At 50.5% G+C, this 18,720-nt stretch overlaps 2 protein-coding genes across 2 annotated transcripts in view; both read right to left on the bottom strand.

Annotated features, from left to right (window-relative positions):
* Nucleotides 1–550: 550 nt before the first annotated feature.
* Nucleotides 551–3,682, bottom strand: INSM1 (INSM transcriptional repressor 1). The gene has a single exon (XM_067707371.1). It carries the CDS (start codon nt 3,228–3,230, stop codon nt 1,683–1,685), a length of 1,548 nt encoding a protein of 515 aa, XP_067563472.1. The 5' UTR covers nt 3,231–3,682; the 3' UTR covers nt 551–1,682.
* A 6,956-nt stretch (nt 3,683–10,638) lies between these two features.
* The window catches only part of CFAP61 (cilia and flagella associated protein 61), a 255,126-nt gene continuing 247,044 nt past the window's right edge, over nt 10,639–18,720 (bottom strand). Inside the window, exons 26-27 of the mRNA XM_067707353.1 lie at nt 18,446–18,536; nt 10,639–11,137 (exon numbers count right to left, since the gene is read on the bottom strand). Coding sequence (XP_067563454.1) covers nt 10,937–11,137; nt 18,446–18,536 — 292 coding nt within the window. The 3' untranslated portion in view covers nt 10,639–10,936. The remainder of the gene's footprint in view (nt 11,138–18,445; nt 18,537–18,720) is intronic.

Here is an 18,720-nt window from a genome sequence, read left to right as displayed (position 1 = left end):
CCCTTACCCCAAACCCTGTTGCTTAACTTCTTTTGCATCCAAATGAGAATTGGTCTGCTTCCCTTATTTTGAAAATCTGACCATAAAATCGTTTCTACTTTCTCCTAGTTGTTACCTAAGGATCAGAAATTACCCATTTTACTTGAGGAATTACGGTTACACTGAGCCCCAAACTGTCAGGAAACGAAGGATCTGCTAAATTAAAGCGGTGTTCTTATATCCCCTTGGTTAAAAGGATAGGTTTGTGTGGACGTTTATCTAGATTTCTCTGGAAAAGGTTTGCACAGCTTCCCTTCTAACCCCCACCTTCCAGTACATTCCTAAGGACCCCTAACAAGCCTTTGGCTCCAGCTTAGCTGTTCTGAGCCTACACCCTTGAAGTGCCGGAAGGGGAGAATCTGGCAGCTCAGGCTCAGCTCTAAAAACCCACGATCCTAGTGACGGTGGTGGGTTTTCTTAATAAACAATAGACACACATATAAGAAATCATTGGAAGCTCTATTTTAAATCCTTGTGGAAACCACGTGATGCAGAAATAAGTCCACCTTACTTTGACTTTGAAAATATTTTATTTGAATAGTAAATAGTTATACAGTTGAAACAGTTCTATTGAAGCTTTCTATAAATAGCTAACAATTAAGAAAATAATGTATGTAGAAAAGAGATTGCATTTAAAAGTAAGAGCTGTCGTTTGTACGAGGGCCCTGGGGGCGCTCCAAGCAGAATAAAATGGTAGGTTGTCTGTAATTCGCTCAGATAGGTATAAAAGTTAAAACTTTTAACAGATCCCCTTAGAAAAAGGCTCTCTTCTAAAATGCACAGTGAAATGTCAAGAGTGGCGGGGGGGGGGGGGGAAGCGCACCAAAAAAAACCTGCAATCAAATAATATCATAATCTTCATAATTAATATAAATAAATAAAGAATAAATAACAATTACTCATAAATCAACATATACATTTAGAGGGAACTCATTATAGTCCTACCTCAACAAAGATGATCAAACCGAAAAGTCTTACGTGAAACATTGAGGCAGTTTCTACAGCATCTTCTGAAAATTCCCTTCCCTCCCCCCGAAAAACAATCCCAAACAGACAACAGTTCAAGGCATTTGTGGCTAGACTAAAGAGAACTCTTTTTTAAGCAATTTGATTTGTTCACATACAAAAAGGTAAAGCCAGACTCCAGCAGTTCACAAGCCATAATAAAGCTAATCGTGTGGGAAGTTCAATTTACAGCCTGTGAAATATAAAGGCATTTATTCCTCAAGATTCACCCAAAACAACCCGTACGCTACATACATAGAGAGCAGAGATTGGTAGGCGAGAGCAAACCGCGTTTCTAGACCGTGAGCACAGAGAATACTAGCAAGAAAAACATCTCCCCTCCAAGGGGAGGCTTCCAACCACGAGACAAACGCGTACAGCTTTTCTCCCTTGTACAGAAAGAGATTGGCTCCTGTTGCGCCATGGGGGGGAAGGGGACACAACGCAAAGGGGGCGAGGGGTCCAAAAGGAGTCACAACGAGAGGATCGGGGTTACCGTCACGCTACACCGAGAGAAGCGGAGACGACACTTTCACCGGGGGTGGGTGCCCCCGGCGCGGACGCGGGGTCGGGGCGCGCTCTCTTCGTGGGTCTCCAAGCGAAGGCACGGTTCGGGGGGCCGGGGTGGAGGGCGCGCTCTAGCAGGCCGGACGCACGGGCACCTGCAGGAGGATCACTTGTCTGTTCTCGGATGGGTGGCACTTGTTGATGTGCCGCGTGAGGCCGGGCGAGCTGTAGAAGGTGGCCGGGCAGTACTTGCAGGGGAACACCTGGGCGGCGTGCAGCAGGCGCAGGTGGCGCTCCTGGGCGCCCTTGCTGGGGAACGTCTCCCCGCACACTGGGCACAGGTGGCACTCGGCGGACGCACTCAGGCCCAGCACGCCGGCCGCCTCGCCGTCGCCGGCCGCCTCCTGGGGCGCCTTCTCGTCGGGCCCGGGGTACAAGGCCAGTAGGTCCTCGGCGGGGGGCGCCGGCGGCGCGCCCTTGGCCTGCAGCGCCTGGTGGTGCGCCAGCAGGTGCTTGCGCAGATAGGCCTGGCGGCGGAACTTCTTGGCGCAGTGGTGGCACTCGTAGAGCCCGTCCTCCGAGCCCGACTCGGACACGCCGCCGGGGCTCGGCGTGTCGCGGTCGCTGCCGCCGCCCGTCGCCTCCCGCACCTCAGCCCTGGCAACGGTTTCGGGCTCGGACGCGCGGGCGGCGGCGGGCGCAGGCCGCGGTTTGTGCCAGCGGCGGTGCGAGGCCAGGTTGGCCGGGCAGCTGAAGACCTTGGCGCACTCGGGGCAGCGGTACTCCACGCGCACGATGCGCGAGCACTTGTGCTGCGCCAGCGCAAACGGGTCGGCGTACTCCTCCTTGCAGAGCTGGCAGATGAACTCGCCCAGCGGCCGCGCCGCGCTTCCCGCGCGGCCCCGCGGCGCCTCCACCGGGCCTTCCTTGATCTTGAGCCCCAGCACGGGCGACGTGGTCACCTCGTCCTCGAAGTGCAGCTTGCGGATGGCTTTGGGCTTCTTGGCGCCTGGGGCCTTGGCTACCTTGGCGGGCGGCTCGGCGGCGGTGGCGGCGGCGGCGGGGGGCGCGGGTCGCTTGCCTGGGGGTCGCAGGGAGGCGGCGGGGGGTAGCGGGGGGCCGGGCCCCGGGCCGCGGGCCGCCTCGGCGCCTGCCGAGAACGCCGTGCCCATCTTGAGCTCGGCGGGCGCGAAGAGCAGCGGGTCGCCGCCGCAGGTGCCGCCGCCGCCCGCGCCATTGGCCCCGCCGCCGCCGCCGCCGCCTCCAACGAGCAGCGCGGCGGGCGTGGGGAAGGACTCGGCCGAGACGGGCGAGCCGAGGTTGAAGCTGCGCTCGAAGTACTTGTGCTTCTCGTGCTCGCGGCTCACGGGCCGCGTGGGGCTGTAGAGCGGCGCGGGGTGCGCGGCCTCGGGGTTGCCGAAGTGCGCGGCCCGCGGCCCCGGCGGGGGTGGCGGCGGGCCCGGCGCGCAGGCGAGCGCGGCGGCGAGCGTCGCATGGGCGCGCTCGGCGGGCGGCGGCGGCAGAGGGCCCGGCCCGGGGCTCGGCGCCGGGGGCGAGGCGCGGGCGCCCCCGCAGCCCGGCGAGAGCAGCAGCGCGCGGTCGCCGTCCTCGCCGCCGCGGACCCGGTAGGACACGGGCGTGGACTTCTTGCTGCGCTTCACCAGAAAGCCGCGGGGCATGTTGGCGCGGCGCGAGGGCGAGAGCGAGGCGCTGGCTCGGTCCCACCTTCGCGCTCGGCCCCGGCGGCCCTCAGTGCCCTCGGCCCATGGCCCGGGCGCGGCGGCGACGGCGGCGAGACTCGCGTGGCGCCGGCGGCGGCTCGGCCCGGCTCTGCGCCCTGCACGCGCGTCCCTATCCCCGGGCCCGGGAGCCGCTCCCTTTTAACTGGGGGAGGGGGCCATTGTTCTCGCCTCCCGCTTCCCCCGGAGCCAATCAGCGCGTCCGCAGCTCCTCCGCCCGGTCGGGTTGGGAGGGCGACGCGGCGGCCAAGAGGGGGCCGGGACTCGGGGGTCGCCCGGTAGGTGCAGCAGATGTACCTGAGGGCGCGGGGCCCCCGCGCGCGCCTCGCCGCCGCCCCGCCCGGCGCCACCGCCCCGCCCGGCCCAGGCACACGCCCGGCCCCGCCTCCCTTCACGGTCGGCTGCTCCTCTATGGGGAGGCGCACGTGCCTGGGCTTTGTGTCTCTCCTCCCGGGGGCGCGGAGCCGCCAAATGGGCCCGTCCATCAGCACGACAATGCTCGCCCCCCTCCCGCGCTGGGATTACCCGCGGGTCGCGAGCAAAATAGCAACAAAGGAGAAGAATGGCCCCAAATATGTCAGGAGGGTTCAATCCGCGAGCCGAAGCGGAGGGGGAAGTTGTGCTCGCTGATTGGGTAGGGGCGGCGGTGGGCAGCAGCAGGCGCGGGGGAGATCTGAGTTAGGCGGCCGGGGCGGGAGTGGGGTTGGGGGAGGCGCAGGAACTCCTCCTGGTGTTTGGGAAATAATCCGGAATCGAAAATAGCTGCAAAGCCCGGGCCGCCCAGAGCCCCGCCCGGGCCTCGGACTGATGGGCCGGGGGACCCAGGGTCTAAACGAAAATGGGACCCTGGAGTTCCAAGTTTGGGTGGAGGGTCTGGCCTTCTGGCAGCAGCTGAGGGCGATGTTTGTGTCCGCAGCCGCTGCGCACTCTCGGGCCTCGGGAAGGTTCCTCTCGAGTTTGAGAAACAGTTGGCACCTCACTTCTTCAATCGCCAGCAGACGCAGCGCTGGATGGGGGAGGGGGCAGGCTGGGCTGTGTTCCAAAAACCTTGAATTTCTGAACTTTTTTTTTAAAGTTCCCGGAGGCTCCGGCATTGGCATCGTTGGAGGGGCCCGGTCCAGGCTGCTCGGAGCCTCCGCGCCGCCCAGGGCCGGGTTGATTCGGGTGGACTTGGCCAAAGCCCGAAACGCGCGGCTAGCCGCGTGCGCCCCAGTGAAGTTGGTTTCCGCTCTCCTTGCACGGCCTCATGCATTTTCATTCCGAGCGGGCATTTTGTCTGTCGGTTGACATCAGATGCTAAATCAAGGGCTCCAATCAAGGCGCCTCGGAATAAAGCGGCCGCCTGTTTGGGCGCGGGGCCCCCCCGGAGCCGTGCCCCCTTCACCTTTGTGAAGGAAATTAACCTCCCGCTATTGAGCGCCGGTCGCGGCCAATCTGGACTCAAAAGAGGCGCGTGCTGCCGGCCGGGGGGAGAGGGGGGCAATCTGTCCTCTGAGGCAGGCTGCGGCCTCGGAGAGGACAGGCCGCCTCCCCCCGCCCCCCCCCGGTGCCACCAGGAAAAGACAACAGTGAAAATCCACCCCCCAGCCCCGCCACCCCGACTGGACCCCAGACCGGGCCCTTTGCCTCCAACCTCTTCCCAGCCCTGCCCCAAGGAAACACAAAAGGCAGAATCTCCGGGGGATGGGGGCAGAACCCCAAGAGTGCGTAGTGGCCCTGATCGCCCATCACTAGGGAACAAATTGCAAAACCACAGAAAATGTCATATGTTGTGAAGAAGATGTCACTTTATTGAAAGAGAAGGAAACGAACACTTTTCTGAAAAGCTCTGTGCACTCAGATAGACTTTGCTGAGTTTTGCTTACGTCTGATTCCACTGAAGGTATTTCATTGTTTTGGATTTTCCCTGTGAAAATACCCTGGCGTGGAAATGAAAGATTAAAAAAAAAAAAGTCCACATGAGTAGTAAGTTGTAATGGGGACAGTTGTTAGAATTAGTTAATCAAGAGGTTAATCAAGTTGACTAATCAAGGGGAAAACATTTGGTGATTTTATGTTTGTAATTTCTTTTTTAACTCACAGACTGAAACGAGAAGAATACACATAATGGAAGATATTTTGAAAACTCTCATCGTTTTAAAAATGCTAACTACGATGAATGCTAGTCCTGAAAAAAGTTAGAAATTCTAAAACGAGTTTATCTAAAATTTATATATATCTTTCAGTCTAAAAGTAACTGACGTTATTTCCTTGCTCTTTTGAGCGCTGATTGATACTGCTGATGAAATTAGAAGTGGGAAGGGGATTCCGGGACAGCTTTGGCCAATTTTATTTTCTAATCACGAATCCCATCTGGATTGTGGAATAATAGGGCGGGGGCTCAGCCCGCCATCCCCAACTGACGGCGGGGTATTTGGTCTTACATGTGTAACACTCCTTTCATTCAACAGATAACAGGGAGAGTTAGTCACCTTGTGAATCCTTTAAAAATAACAACACCCATAATTGTAAAGAGGGCGGGGGTGGGAGGCTAAAAACAAAACAAAACAAAACCCCTGCCTGAATGCAGCAAATTCAAATAGGGCTCTGAATTAAGGCAAGAGCATCTATTGAACACTATTGAAATACTGAGATTCAATGGATCCATTTCTTTTTCTTTGTGGTTTCTAGTCTGGCCAGCGAAAATGAAATCTGCTTTCAGACAGGTACCGTCAAAAACAAATGGAAACTTGAAAGGTCCGAGTATTAGAAACTAATTTCATAACCCAGGGCTGAGGAAGAATTAGGCTGCGCTCACGCACACACCGGCAACCTCCAAGGACGTGCACCCTTGCACCCGGCCGTGGGTTTGCGTCTTCTGCGTGATTTTATTTCTCAGAACCTGCCCGCCCGCGGGCATTTGGACAGTGAGTCGAGATGTTTTCCTTCCTCTTGGAAGAGAGCGAAGCGCTACCACGCTGCGCCGCGGCGGCGGGCCTTTGCGCATTGCGATTCCGGATAGGGGCCGCGTGGAGTTGGGCTGGGGAAACACTGAGCGCTGACTTGCCCCCTCCTGGGGAGTTTCACGGGAGGAGGCGAGCAGAGGGATCTCAGGCAGGGTCCCGAAGTGTCCTTCCCAGGCCCCAAGCGACTCCTCCCCTTCCTGTGGGGTCCTGGCCGGCGCTTGGGAAAAATCCAGAGGCCTCTTCGGCCCTCGTGCTTGCGGACCCCGCGGTGGATTCTTCCTCTGACCGCTGCAGAGCTGGAGGCCGCGGCCGCTCTAAGATCTCCTGTCCTGGAGTCCTAGGTTGCCGTCGGGGAACGCAGTGGGGTTCACTGTGACCCTCGGCTCCCGAGTTTAGCGCCAGGGAGTTTCTGGAAGCGCAAAGCTTGGAGATAAGCGCCAGAGCGAGGAATTTCGGCTCAGGAATTGCCCTGTGGGATGTCGCCGGGACTAGGCAGCCCCTAAGCTCCTAAGAGGAGAGGACAGGAGGGTCCGCAGTCTCACCCCGCGGCGCGCGGCGCGTTTGGAGACGCTCGGGAGGCGCGAGAGGGAGTGGTCAGCGCCCCCAGCGCCTTCCCGGGCCGGCTGCGGACGCCTCTGCCGGATTCGCAGAGGCCCTCCCGGCCCGCGAGCCACGGCCGGGCCTGGACCAAGCGTTCCAGGCGCAGAGCCCGCCGTCAGGTCCCGGAGGGGCCCAGTTCCCCGTGCGCCGCGCGCGCCGGCCCGAGCCGGAGAGGCTTTGTGTTTGCAGGAATGAGGGGCTGCCGTGTCTGGCCCCAGGGCACGCGAGAGCCACGCGCAGCCCGCTGCCTCCCCGCCCGTCCCGCTCCGGCCTCCAGGCACCTTCCGGGCCCCCGCCGGCGGGCCGTCGCCTTTGTTCGGCACATTAGCATAAAGCTGCCATGGATCTCCCGTTTAAATAATTCCACACAAAAGGAGAGCGCATGAAAGAGGGCAGACGACGGCGAATCCGCGAGGCTGCGCCGTCCGCCGGGCGCGGGGAGGGACCGCGCTCCAGCAGTTCCCTCCCCTCGAGTTTCAAGTGCCCCCGGCAATCTGCCGCGCGCCCATTATTCGCCGGGGCCCACGGGGTGGCCGGCCGCCCCCTTTCATCCTCCCGAGTGTGCCGTCGGGCCTCCGCACGCTCCTTGAAGTGCCCTCGGGGCTGTTTGTTTTCGCCTCGGGTGGGACTGTCGCGGGCCGGGCAGGGGAGGCGGGCCGGACAGTCCCCGGGCCGGGCGACGGAAAGGGCGATGTTGGCCAAAGCGGGCGAAGGAGAAGCCAGGAAGTGTGGGAAAGTCCTAAGCAGAAGATGAGGCCAGGAAGAGCTGGGAGGGCACCGAGCGGAGCGGGAGGGCCCCGAGCGTGGGGCGCGCAGGGGGCGGCTCCCACCTGTGAGGGGCGGCCCGGCTCCCCGCGCGCCCCAGTCTCAGGAAAGGCAGCGACGAAGCCCCAGCAAAACTGACCAGAAAGGCCACGGCGACTCGGAACGTCCCCAGTCCTCGCCAGCCCCGGGGGGCGGACAGAGAGGCAGCCAGACGCCCGGGGGCTGGAGAGTCGCGCTGTCCGCCTGGGCCTCTGTTCCCACCCCCACCCCCCAACTCCGTCCGTCCTGCTGCTGCTGTTGGGTTTAGGTGTCCGTGTTCCTCCTCTCGCCCTCCTTCTCTGCCGGCCCCCCCCCGCCCGCCTCCTTCTCTCTCCCACCTTCCCTCCCCCACCCTCCTCTCCTCCTTCCCGGGCGCTCCCTTCTTTCTCCCCTGCCCCTCTCTGCCCACCCCGTCCCACCTCTCCCTCTCTCTTCGCATGTTTCACTCCCCCATCTCTCTCCTCCTCACGGTCTCGCCCACCCCCGACCCTCTCCCCCTCGGACTGTCCCTCTCATTCTTTTCCCTGGTCTCCCTCCCTGCCCCCCATCACCTCGTCTCCCCTCCCCTCTCTCCCCGTCCATCCTCTCTCCTTCAGGGGCTCCCTCTCTCCCCTCCCCTCCCTCCCCCTCCCACCCTCTCCTCCCGCTCCTCTCCCCCTCTGGTTCTCCCCACTCCCCGCAGGCCAACGTGTGTTATTTTATTTGTCTAGAGAGAGCCTATTTGTTCAGTGATGTGTGGCCTCCTGGCCGCCTGCTTTAATGGGGGACGCGGAGGCTGGTTTCTGCGAGTATTAGCATACAGCTGTCGCTCCGCCCGGCCCGGCGCGCACTGTATCCCAGCCTTATCATCACCTCTTCTCTCAACCAGAAAACAATCAACAGCTCCTCGCTCACGACGACTTTCGAGCCCCTCTCCCTGCGCCTTGGCTAACACTCAGCCGTGCACCCGTGTGCGCGCGCTCTCTCTCTCACGCGCAGACACACACACACACACACACACACACGCACACACACCCTCTTCTGAGGGTAAATATTGATTGGCTGGCTTCACATTTTCTCCGTACAGTGTTCTCTTTCCTCTCCCACATCATCTTCTCTTTTTCTCTCGCCTTCCTGGGATATTTCCGTGGCATCTCAGGAGCCATTTTGGGGAAGGAGGTGGCCACGTGCTAGTAAAAACCGACTTATGTCAGAAGATCATTAGAGGCAACTGTGAGGCATGGTTGTGACATGTGATTTGGGGGGAATACAACGTGGGAAATTTAACTTTGGTGTTTTCCTGTCAGTAAGATTGGGCTTAGAGTTCAAGACTCCCTGCTGAGCAGCACACGCTGAAATGCCTGGGGACTTCCTGGCACTCATGTCTCTTACAGAAGCCATGCCAGGGCTCCCCAAGAGAAGTTCAAACTTGGTCTTTCTGAAGCCCTTTCTTCTGCCAGGATTCATCATCATCGAGGAATAAATATCTTTATTTTCCTAAAGCCCTTAAAACAGCCAGTTTCAAGCTATGATCAACAACTCTTGGGTTCGTCTCTTATTAGAAAAGTGGTTCCTCAGTGACAAAATGCTTGTCTGCACATATATGCTAAAATTCCTATCTAGATTCAGGAAACGACTCACTTTCTGAATATAGGACAACGGTCAGTAACTTCCTCCAATGCACCATGTAGACTAAATTATATTCTAGACATTTTCAAATCTGCCATGATACCTCTGGGGGCCCAAGACTACTTTTAAAAAGGCAGCAAAGGAAAACTTACTAGAAAGTGTATGCATGATTTGACATTAAGGTTGGCACTATCATATGGGGTCACTTTTATGTGACCAGAAGCTTTTTAATGGTAGTACTCAGTCACAGAAATCATAACTGTTGATCCTCTAACTGGTTGTACTGTTAATCTCCACCCAAGGTCCCAGGGCCTGTCAAAGAAACTCACTCCATTTGCTGATGAATTTAATCCAGGGCCTCTCAGAGGAAGGGGGTGAGGGAAGGAGAGTTTCTTGAGCTGACTCATTTGCAGGCCCTGAAATATGGTTCCATATGTGTTGGGCTTGCAGTTTGAAGAGGGGACCAGTAGCAATTGTTCTCCACAAGAGTTACACAGTTTGTACCATATGGTGGGAGCTGGGCCCTCCCTCTGAATGACCCATGTGCTTGTGAAAAACATACGTGTGCAGGAATTAATGGAGTTTATTGCTTGCTTTTGCCTGCCTTAGAAAAATCAGAGTCTAGGGTTCCAAAACCATTTTATTTCTGAGAGGTATCAGTTTGTTAATGGTGGATAATTCTGTAATGCCAGCTGTGACAGCCTCCAAATTACTGTGTAGTCATTGTAATTGAGCTAACTTTTGCTAAATATTAACATAAATGCCAAAAAAAAAAAAAAAACGAAAACTGTAATTCTGTCCATGAAAGCCACTTTTAAGCTCTACTGGTCAAAAATTCAGGCACAAATTGTGTCACACTATCTGCTTAAAAGAGATTCAAATAAATGAAAACAGTCTTATGTGTTGTTCTTGAATCCATATTTTGTGCTAGGCACTTAATTTGCTTTATTTACAAGAAAGAGGGCTACTGACCCACGTTACAGGTGACAGGTACCAGAGGGGGCCGATGCAAAGCAACAGCGCTGAGGGTCAAAGGAAATGACCGAGATTAGTTTCCCACCACCGTTTTCTAGTCTAAAACCTGTGTGTGAACCTGAATTGATCTTCCAGTTTTTCGGTGCATTTATGCTCCTGATCTGGGACAGGAAGTAGAAATACAGGGGCCGTGAGAGCAGCCTCCTCGTTTCAAAAGGTCCTGTAAACTTGTCTGTGCAATCAGTCCTTCTGATGTTAACTTACAGAGATAATTTCCTGTCATCTGTTTTACTCATTTTCCATCCTGGGCACACGATTTTCTTTTTTATCGCCCACGAGTATGACCGGGTAAACATGTAAAGGACTAGCAGCATTGGCGGCAGGACTTTTCAGGAAATCAAACAGAACCACGCGCAAGGTAAAAAACAAGTTTTACACAGTACGGTCTCATTTTATTGCTAAAATGGGTTATTCTGCCCAGGAACACGCCTGGTGTTGGTAAAGCGCCTCCCTGCCCCAGAATCCAGACGCACCGCCGTGCGCCACCTACTGGGACGATAGGAAACCACAGGCATCGGTGGACACGGAAAAGAAAGGAGGGAACCACGACGGTGCCTGGCGGTCCAGCCAGGCTTCAGAGAGGTTTCCTGCTTCTGCGGAGCACTTCCCGGAACGATACGAGTGGAAGCAATCAAGTGGAGGCCGTGGCCACCGCTAAACGATGCCCTGCCACGCGTACATGGGCAGGTGGTAATGATTATAGCGCAGATAGTCAAGGATGCTCTTCTCCACCAGAGGCCTGTAGATGGTTTCCTGGAAAACTCTTCTGAGGTAATTCCTGGGCTTCTCGGGCAGGTTAATGCCCTCATCTTCGATCCGACGGGCTAATTCTTCTATGGAAGGAAGGTTTTCCTCCTGGAAAATACGGTAAGAGGCCAGATACTAAAATTACTTGGGCTTAGCTCCACAGTAAGAGGGCAGTTTCACTAAAACTCCCCAAGGTTGGTCATTTTGTTTTCTACATTAAAAAAAAAAATTTTTTTAACTGTGGCAAAACACACATAGCATAAAATTTACCACTTTAACCATTTTTAAGTGTAAGATTCAAAGGTGTTAGGGGCTTTCACACTGTCAGCCATGACCACCCTCATCTCCAGAATGTCCGCATCCTCCCAAATTGTAACTCTTTAATTTAACACCTGACTCCCCCTCCCTCTCCTCCCAGCCCCTGGCGACCACCCTTCTCCTTTCTCTATGGCATCTCGTGTAAATGGAATCAAACACTATTTGTCTTTTTGTGACTGTCTTACTTCACGTAGCATAATGTCTTCAAGGTTCAGCAAGGGTAGTAATTTTAAGCTCTTAATTTTAAGCTCTTAATGTACAGATAGAAAAGATCTGTGTATCAGGCTTGTTTTAAAAATAAGAAAGGAGGTGATTAAAGATTTTTACATGAAAACTCCTAGATGGCTACTTTACTTGGTTACAGTCCCCAAGAAATGGGATTTTTAAAACCCTGGAATAAATTCTGAGTAAAGGCAAATTTCATTGATATCTTTAAAGATGGGGCTCAGAGGGAATAAAGTTATTTGAAGTTGAGAAGCATATGCTGTGCAGGTTTACAATACAGTAGAGATTTTTCCAACATTTTATTATAAAGTAAAAGGATTCAAACATAGAGGGAAGTTGACAGAACGGTGCGCTTGACACCTGCATACACACTACCTGGTTTCTACAGCTACCATACTTGCTCCATCACCTATCTGCGCATCTATAGGAGGGTTGTTATAAAAAGCACTTCACTCAAAAATTAAAAAACGTTTTTAAAAAGGGACTTCCCTGGTAGTCCAGTGGTTAAGACTCTGTGCTGCCAATGCAGGAGGCACAGGTTCGATCCCCAGTCAGGGGACTAAGATCCCACATGCCATGTGGCGTGGCCGAAATAAAATCACTTCACTGAGATTTGAGCTGTGTGCTTTCTGAACACCACAATAATTGAAAATTACCCTAAAGGAAGATGGACTTTGATGGTATATTTATTTGACCTTCCAATAATTCTTTTTTATTTTTAACAGCAAAAAACCACAAAAAAGCGGATAACTTGCAGAGTTCTATTGGATCATTAATTTATTAATAGTAAGAACTTAGAAAACTAGATTCAAACTATATGGAGACATAAGGTAATTATCACTTGGTTAAGTAAGTGAGACACTGTCAGGTGTGGCAGATTATACACACATCACTTGGAAGTACAGTCAGTGCGGGGCCAGGACTCCAAATGGGCTCAACAAAGACGGTAAGAGAGAAAATGGCAAGGGATACCCAGAACTAAATATTAGAGGCACTGAAACATTTGAGTGCCCAAGCACGTATGCAGTACATCTGAGATTCTTTCTCCCTTAATTTTTCAGGAAAAATGTATCAAACATAAGCAGTGAATATACAAAAATTAGAGAAGATTTTGGGCTCGTGTTGCATGATGCTGTTCTAACATCAGGGTAAATGGTGTAAGGTCACATAATGGAGCTTTTAAATTTACGGAACACAAATACTGTTCTAGATCGTAAACTCATTTTTGTACATTTGCCTCTCCTGGTGTGACCTTTTCTCAGTGTGATCACCTCCCGCGACACTGTGACCACCCCCGCCCAGGGTGACCACCCCCCCTCCCAACGTGCTCATCTGTGAGCAGCTCACCTCACAATGCCACAGACGACACTTGACCTTTTATGTCTGGCTTCTTTCAGTTAACTCAGTGTTTTGAGGTTCATCCACTTTCTAGACTGTATCAGCACTTCATGTCTTTTATGGCAGAATAACGTTCCATCGTGTGGATAGTCCACATTTGTTGATCCACCTGTCCCTTGATGGGCATTTGGGTTCTTTCTTCCATCTTGTAATTCTGAATAGTGCTGCTATGAGCGTTCATATACAAGTATTCCTTTGGGTATATACCTAGGAGTGCAATGGCTAGGTCATATAGTAATTCTGTTTGTAAGCTGTTAGGAGCCATCAAACCATTTTTTTCACAGCAACTGCATAATAATTTTACATTCCCACTAGCAATGTGTGAGTTCCAATTTTTCCACATCTTTGCCAACAATCATTATTTCCTCTTTTTTTTTTTTTTAACTATAGCCATCCCAGTGGGCGTGATGTGGTATTTCACTGGGGCCCTGGTTTGCATTTCCCTAATGATTAATGATGTGGTTTGCATTTCCCTAAAGATTAGTGATGTTAACATCTTTTCATATAAATGGGTTTACTCTGGCTCTTAATTTTACTCCATTGATCTATATGTCTATCCTTATGCAAGTACCATACTGTCTTGGTTACTGTTGATTTGTATTAAGTTTTGAAATTGCAAAGTGTGTATCCTTCAACTTTTTAAAAATTCCTCAAATTGTTTTAGCTTGCATTTCCATCTGAACTTTAGGATTGACTTTTCCATTTCTAAAAAAAAAGCCATGGGGATTTTTATAGGATTGCATTGAATCCGTAGATTGCTTTGCATAGTATTCCTATCTTAACAATATTCTTTTTTAGTTTAAAACTTGGCACTTTGGTTTTTAAAATTTTTATTTTATATTGGAGTATAGTTGACTTACAGTGTTGTGTTAGTTTCAGTATACAGCAAAGTGATTGTTATACATATACATATATCTATTCTTTTTTTTTTTATCATATATCTATTCTTTTTCAGATTCTTTTCCCGTTTAGGTTATCCTATCTTAACAATATTAAATATTCAAATCCATGAACATAGATGTCTTTTCATTATTAAGGTCTTCTTTAATTTCTTTCAGAAATGTTTTGTGGTTTGCAGAGTACAAGTCTTATACCTCCTTGCTTAAATTTATTCCCAAGTATTTTAATATTTTTGATGCTATTGTAAATGGAATTGTTTTCTTAATTTCATTTTGGATTATTGATCGCTAATGCAGACAACTGATTATTGTATGTTGATCTTATATCCTGTAACTTTGCCAAGTCCATCTATTAGCTCTAATATTCTTTTGTGATTTTTTAAAATTTTCTTTATATAAGATCACGTCCTTTGAAAATAGAGGTAGTTTTCCTTTCAAACGTGGATGCCTTTTATTTCTTTTTCCTGCCTAATTGCTGGGGCTAGAACTTCCAGTACACTGTTGAATGTAAGTGGTGAAAGCAGGCATTCTTGTCTAGTTCCAGATCTCTGAGGTAAAACTTTCAGTCCTTCACTATTGAGTGTGATGTTAGCTGTAGGCTTTTCATAAATACTCTTTATCAGGTTGGGTCAGTTTCCTTCTGTTCCTGGCTTTTTAGTGTTTTTACTATGAAAGCATGTGTGATTTAGTCAAATGCTTTTTCTGCATCAATTGAGATTATAGCACTTCTCCCCCTCTTTCATTTTATTAATGTGGTGTATTACAAGGATTAATTTTCATATGTTGAACCACTCTTACATTCCTGGCGTAAATCTTGGTCGTGGTGTATAATCCTTTTAGTGTGCTACTGGATTTAGTTTGCTAGTATTCTGCTGAAGATTTTTGCATCATAACTTCATAAGGGATATTGTTCTGTAGTTTTCTTTTCTTTTGATGTCTTTGGCTCTGGTATCAGGGTAATGCTGGCCTCATAGAATGGGCTAGGAAGTGTTCCTTCCTCTCCTATTTGTCTGAGGAGTTTGAAAAGGATCAGTGTTAATTCTTATTCAAACGTCTGGTAGAATTCAGCAGTGAAACCGTCAGGTCTTGGGATTCCCTTTTTTGGGAGGTTTTAGGTTACTGATTCAATACCTTTACTTGTCATATAGGTCTCTTGAGATTGTCTGTTTCTTCTTGAGTCAGTTTTTGTAGTTTGTGTGTTTCTTGGAATTTCTCTGTTTCATCTAGGTTATCTGTTTAGTTGGCATACAATTGTTCGTAATATTCTCTTTTAACCTTTATTATTTAAGGTTGGTAAATGTCCCCATTTTCATTTCATTAGGGATTTGAGTCTTTTTTTTCTTGATTAATCTAGCTAAAGGTTTATTTTGTTGATCTTTTAAAAGAACCAGCTTTTGGTTTCATCAGTTTTCTCTGTTTTTTTTTTTAATTCTTTATTTCATTTATCTCCACTCTAATGTTTATTAAGTCCTTCCTTCTGCAGGCATTGGGTTTAGTTTGGTTTTCTTTTTCTAGTTTGGTTTTCTTTCTTCTAGTTCCTTAAGGAGTAGAATTAAGTTACTGATTTGAGGGCTTCCCTGTTTTCTAAATGTAAGCATTTACAGCTATAAATTTCTCTCTGAAAACTGTTTTCTCTTTGCATCCCATAAATTTTGGTCGGTTGTGTTTTCATTTTCATTTGTCTCTAAGTACTTCTAGCATCCCATTTGGTTTCTTCTTTGAAACCAAAGAAGTTGCTTAAGAATCTGTTGTTCACTTTCTAGTTGATTTCTAGTCTCACTTCATCGTGGTTGGAGAATATACTTTGTATGGTTTAAGTCTTTTACAATTTATTGACACTTGTTTGGTGGCCTGTCCTGGAGAATGTTCCACACGCACTTGAGAAGACCATGCATCCTGCTGTTGTTGGGTCGAGTGCTCTGTATGAATCTGTTAGGTCCGGTTGGTTTTTAGTGCTATTCAAGTATTCTATTATCTTGTTAATCTTCTACCTGGTTCTATCCATTACTGAAAGTGAGATATTAAAGTCTCTATTATTTTCAAACTATTTTTTCCCAACTCTATCAATACCCATCTTTCTGAAGGATGATTTTGACTATACAGCATTTCACCTAGGTCAGTGACGCTTTGGCTAGATGCATGACCAGAGGATTTATAAGCCGTTCCCCTTTTGACTTCCACAAAAGGATTTGAGATGTCTTATAATGATCTTGTTTTCAAAATAAATCATATACACGTTTAAAATCTACATATGACTTATGGAAGTCCTAGATAATAGTCATTTATTTCTTTCTCCACACGTGGAGGGAGGGGAAAGTTGATAAGCTAAGTGCTAGGACATCATAGTTAATGGGATTGAACTTCTGTACTTCCCTGAAGACAAGGTAGAAAGTGAAATTAAGTGGGTTACATCATCTCAACATTTGATAAAAGGAATTACTGTTATTCTGTAGTGAAGGCTATCTGCTTTGTTTTCCTATTACCAGACTCCTCAGTGAAATTCCCGCATGTCTGTTTGTATGACTACCACTTCCACTGTTGGCCTGTCTCCACCATACCTGTCACAGTCACTCTGACTTTTGGTGGCCGGCACTTCCTTGGGGCCATTCTTCTGTGCCCCGTGCTCGCACACAAGCCCTCCCTTTCTCCCCCCGAGCTCTCTGAGTCCCTGTTCCATGTGTATCTGAGCTACAGGCAGACACCACTACAGGCCCCAACGCCTCCTGTGGCCCTTGCACTTGACAGATGTCAGAACAGTCCCCCAGTGGAGGCTCTTCTTGCAGAGGTTCCCCTTTCTGGAAATGTAGAGAACCCATGAGGATGGTTGGGGAAGCCTTAGAGCATCTTCTGCAAAGGCCACTTGCAGTCTCCCTGCTCTCCTGCCAGGGCCCACTGCCAGGCCGAGTTTACGCACTGCAGACTGACCCACGGCAAACATGTTCTCCTGCCTAAAAGGTTTCAGGAGTCTCAGCGGGCGCCATGAGAAGCAGCCACCATTGCGTTTGAGGATGCGTGCTTGGGAAAATGAAGGGAAAGTTTCCCTTTTAAACTTGACACCAAAAACCGCTTGGCTCTGTGCAAAAGGTTAACTGAGGAGTTCAGATCTGGGGTTTAGAAGGTTTAGGCATAGAATGTTGATGGAATAGCGAGAATACTGATGACTCCTTCTTATGGGGCAGTGGTGAGCTGCAGGTTGTCCTGGGAGGGAGCTTAGCCAAGCTCAGTGAGCACCAGGCTTCCAGCTCGGGGTCATGTTTTAATGTGGACCGACTTCCTCACAGCCCCGAACGAAGTGCAGGGACCTGGCTGACCTGTGACATCCTAAATCTCTCTATCTCATTACTATTCTCATTTCCAATTTGAATGACTCTTGCCGTGGCTGACCTGGGCCTTTAGCCGTCGGCCCCTCTGCTTCCCTTGGGTACGCTTCCCCGCCTGGTTCCTATCTTTGTGGGCATCAAAGAGAATTGAGTTTGGTTTAAACTTTAAACCTATGTTTCCCAATCTGAATCTACGTCTGATTAGTAAAATTACGTCAGTTTCCCAGCTTGGACCCCCCCAGGGATGAAACTGAACAGGGGCGGGGCAATGAGGAGAGGGTACCAGCCACCGCTGTGGTCCAGGGCCGACAACCCTGGCTTGGGAGCGGGAGACCCTTGGGTTGCGTGAAGTCTCTCGGCTTCAGCTTCCTCATGGGTGAAGTGGAGGTGATGACAACAGTGCCTCCACCCACCTCAGAGGGTCCCTGTGTGGTTCGGTGAGGTGGGGCTTGCAGCGGCTAGAACGAGGGGCCTGGGGACCTGGGCTGCATCTGTGCCTCCGGTGTGGCAGCCCACACCCCGGGGACCCACGAGGAGGCGACACAGAGACGCAGAACCTGCCCGTCTAGACAGTCGGACGAGGCGGAAGGTCAGCTGAGCCCCAGCTCTCGTCCGAGTGAATCGAGGAGGAGTCTAGAATGCACGTTTGACCAAAGATGTAAACTCCCCACAACTCCGGTAAGGACTCTAGGTGTTGAAAAAGATAAATTTCCACAAATATTTCACTACGTACACGGCAGAGTCCAATTTCCTGCCGAGTACGGAGCCTGCGGGGTGTGCAGCCTCACTTCCAGTTAATCCTACGTTGCTTGGAGAAAGAAGTTTCGGTTATAAAAGGAGTGCATTTCGACACCTGTTGAGTCCCCTGACACCTTTGGAACAACACACGCACACGAATGGTTAGCGAACAGCTGGCAAACGCGGACAGAAACTATAGGAACGCAGCCTTCATGCTCGAGGGCAAGGAGATGCCACCCACACCGCGCTTTCAGCCCTCACTGTCCGCGGATAATGAAAGTACAGGTACTTGTAAAAGTGGAAAGCAAATCTGCCCCGCATAAAAGATTGGAACAATCCACATTCCCTGAAATATCACCATCTACGTTTACCTACTCCTTAGTTTGTTTCTGTGAGGGACAGTTGATTTTCAAAGTGAAACCGTCAAGTGGGAATGTAGGGAAAAGTCTAAATGATCAACAACTGTAACTGCTTCTAATTTGCAAGGAATAACCTACATATCTGTTAGTCACTCTCACCTCCTTGGAGGATAAGATCTGGCGTAACTCTTTCCGGAGATCAATAAAACGATCGTGAAAGAGGGCCATGCACCACGGCTCCATGAAGTAGCTGGTGAGGGAAGAAAAAGGTTCAGTTAGTTGGAAACTTTCTCATTACCACTGATAAAGTATTTACCTGCTTTTTTTGCCTTTATAAATCACGGTTCTGGCCCTTTTGCGATCGTTTGCTCATGAAATGGCTCGCGGAACAGCATGGCCAATCAATTTTGTAAATGGATGTCCCTGATGTAAGG

Source organism: Pseudorca crassidens, chromosome 15 (assembly GCF_039906515.1).
Source record: "Pseudorca crassidens isolate mPseCra1 chromosome 15, mPseCra1.hap1, whole genome shotgun sequence".
Lineage (NCBI taxonomy): Eukaryota > Metazoa > Chordata > Mammalia > Artiodactyla > Delphinidae > Pseudorca > Pseudorca crassidens.
Note: the sequence above shows the minus strand (reverse complement) of the source record. Positions and strands in the feature narration are given on the sequence as shown.

Excerpts from the sequence above, each read along its gene's own strand:
- INSM1 (XM_067707371.1), bottom strand. The coding sequence starts at position 3,230 with ATGCCCCGCGGCTTTCTGGTGAAGCGCAGCAAGAAGTCCACGCCCGTG.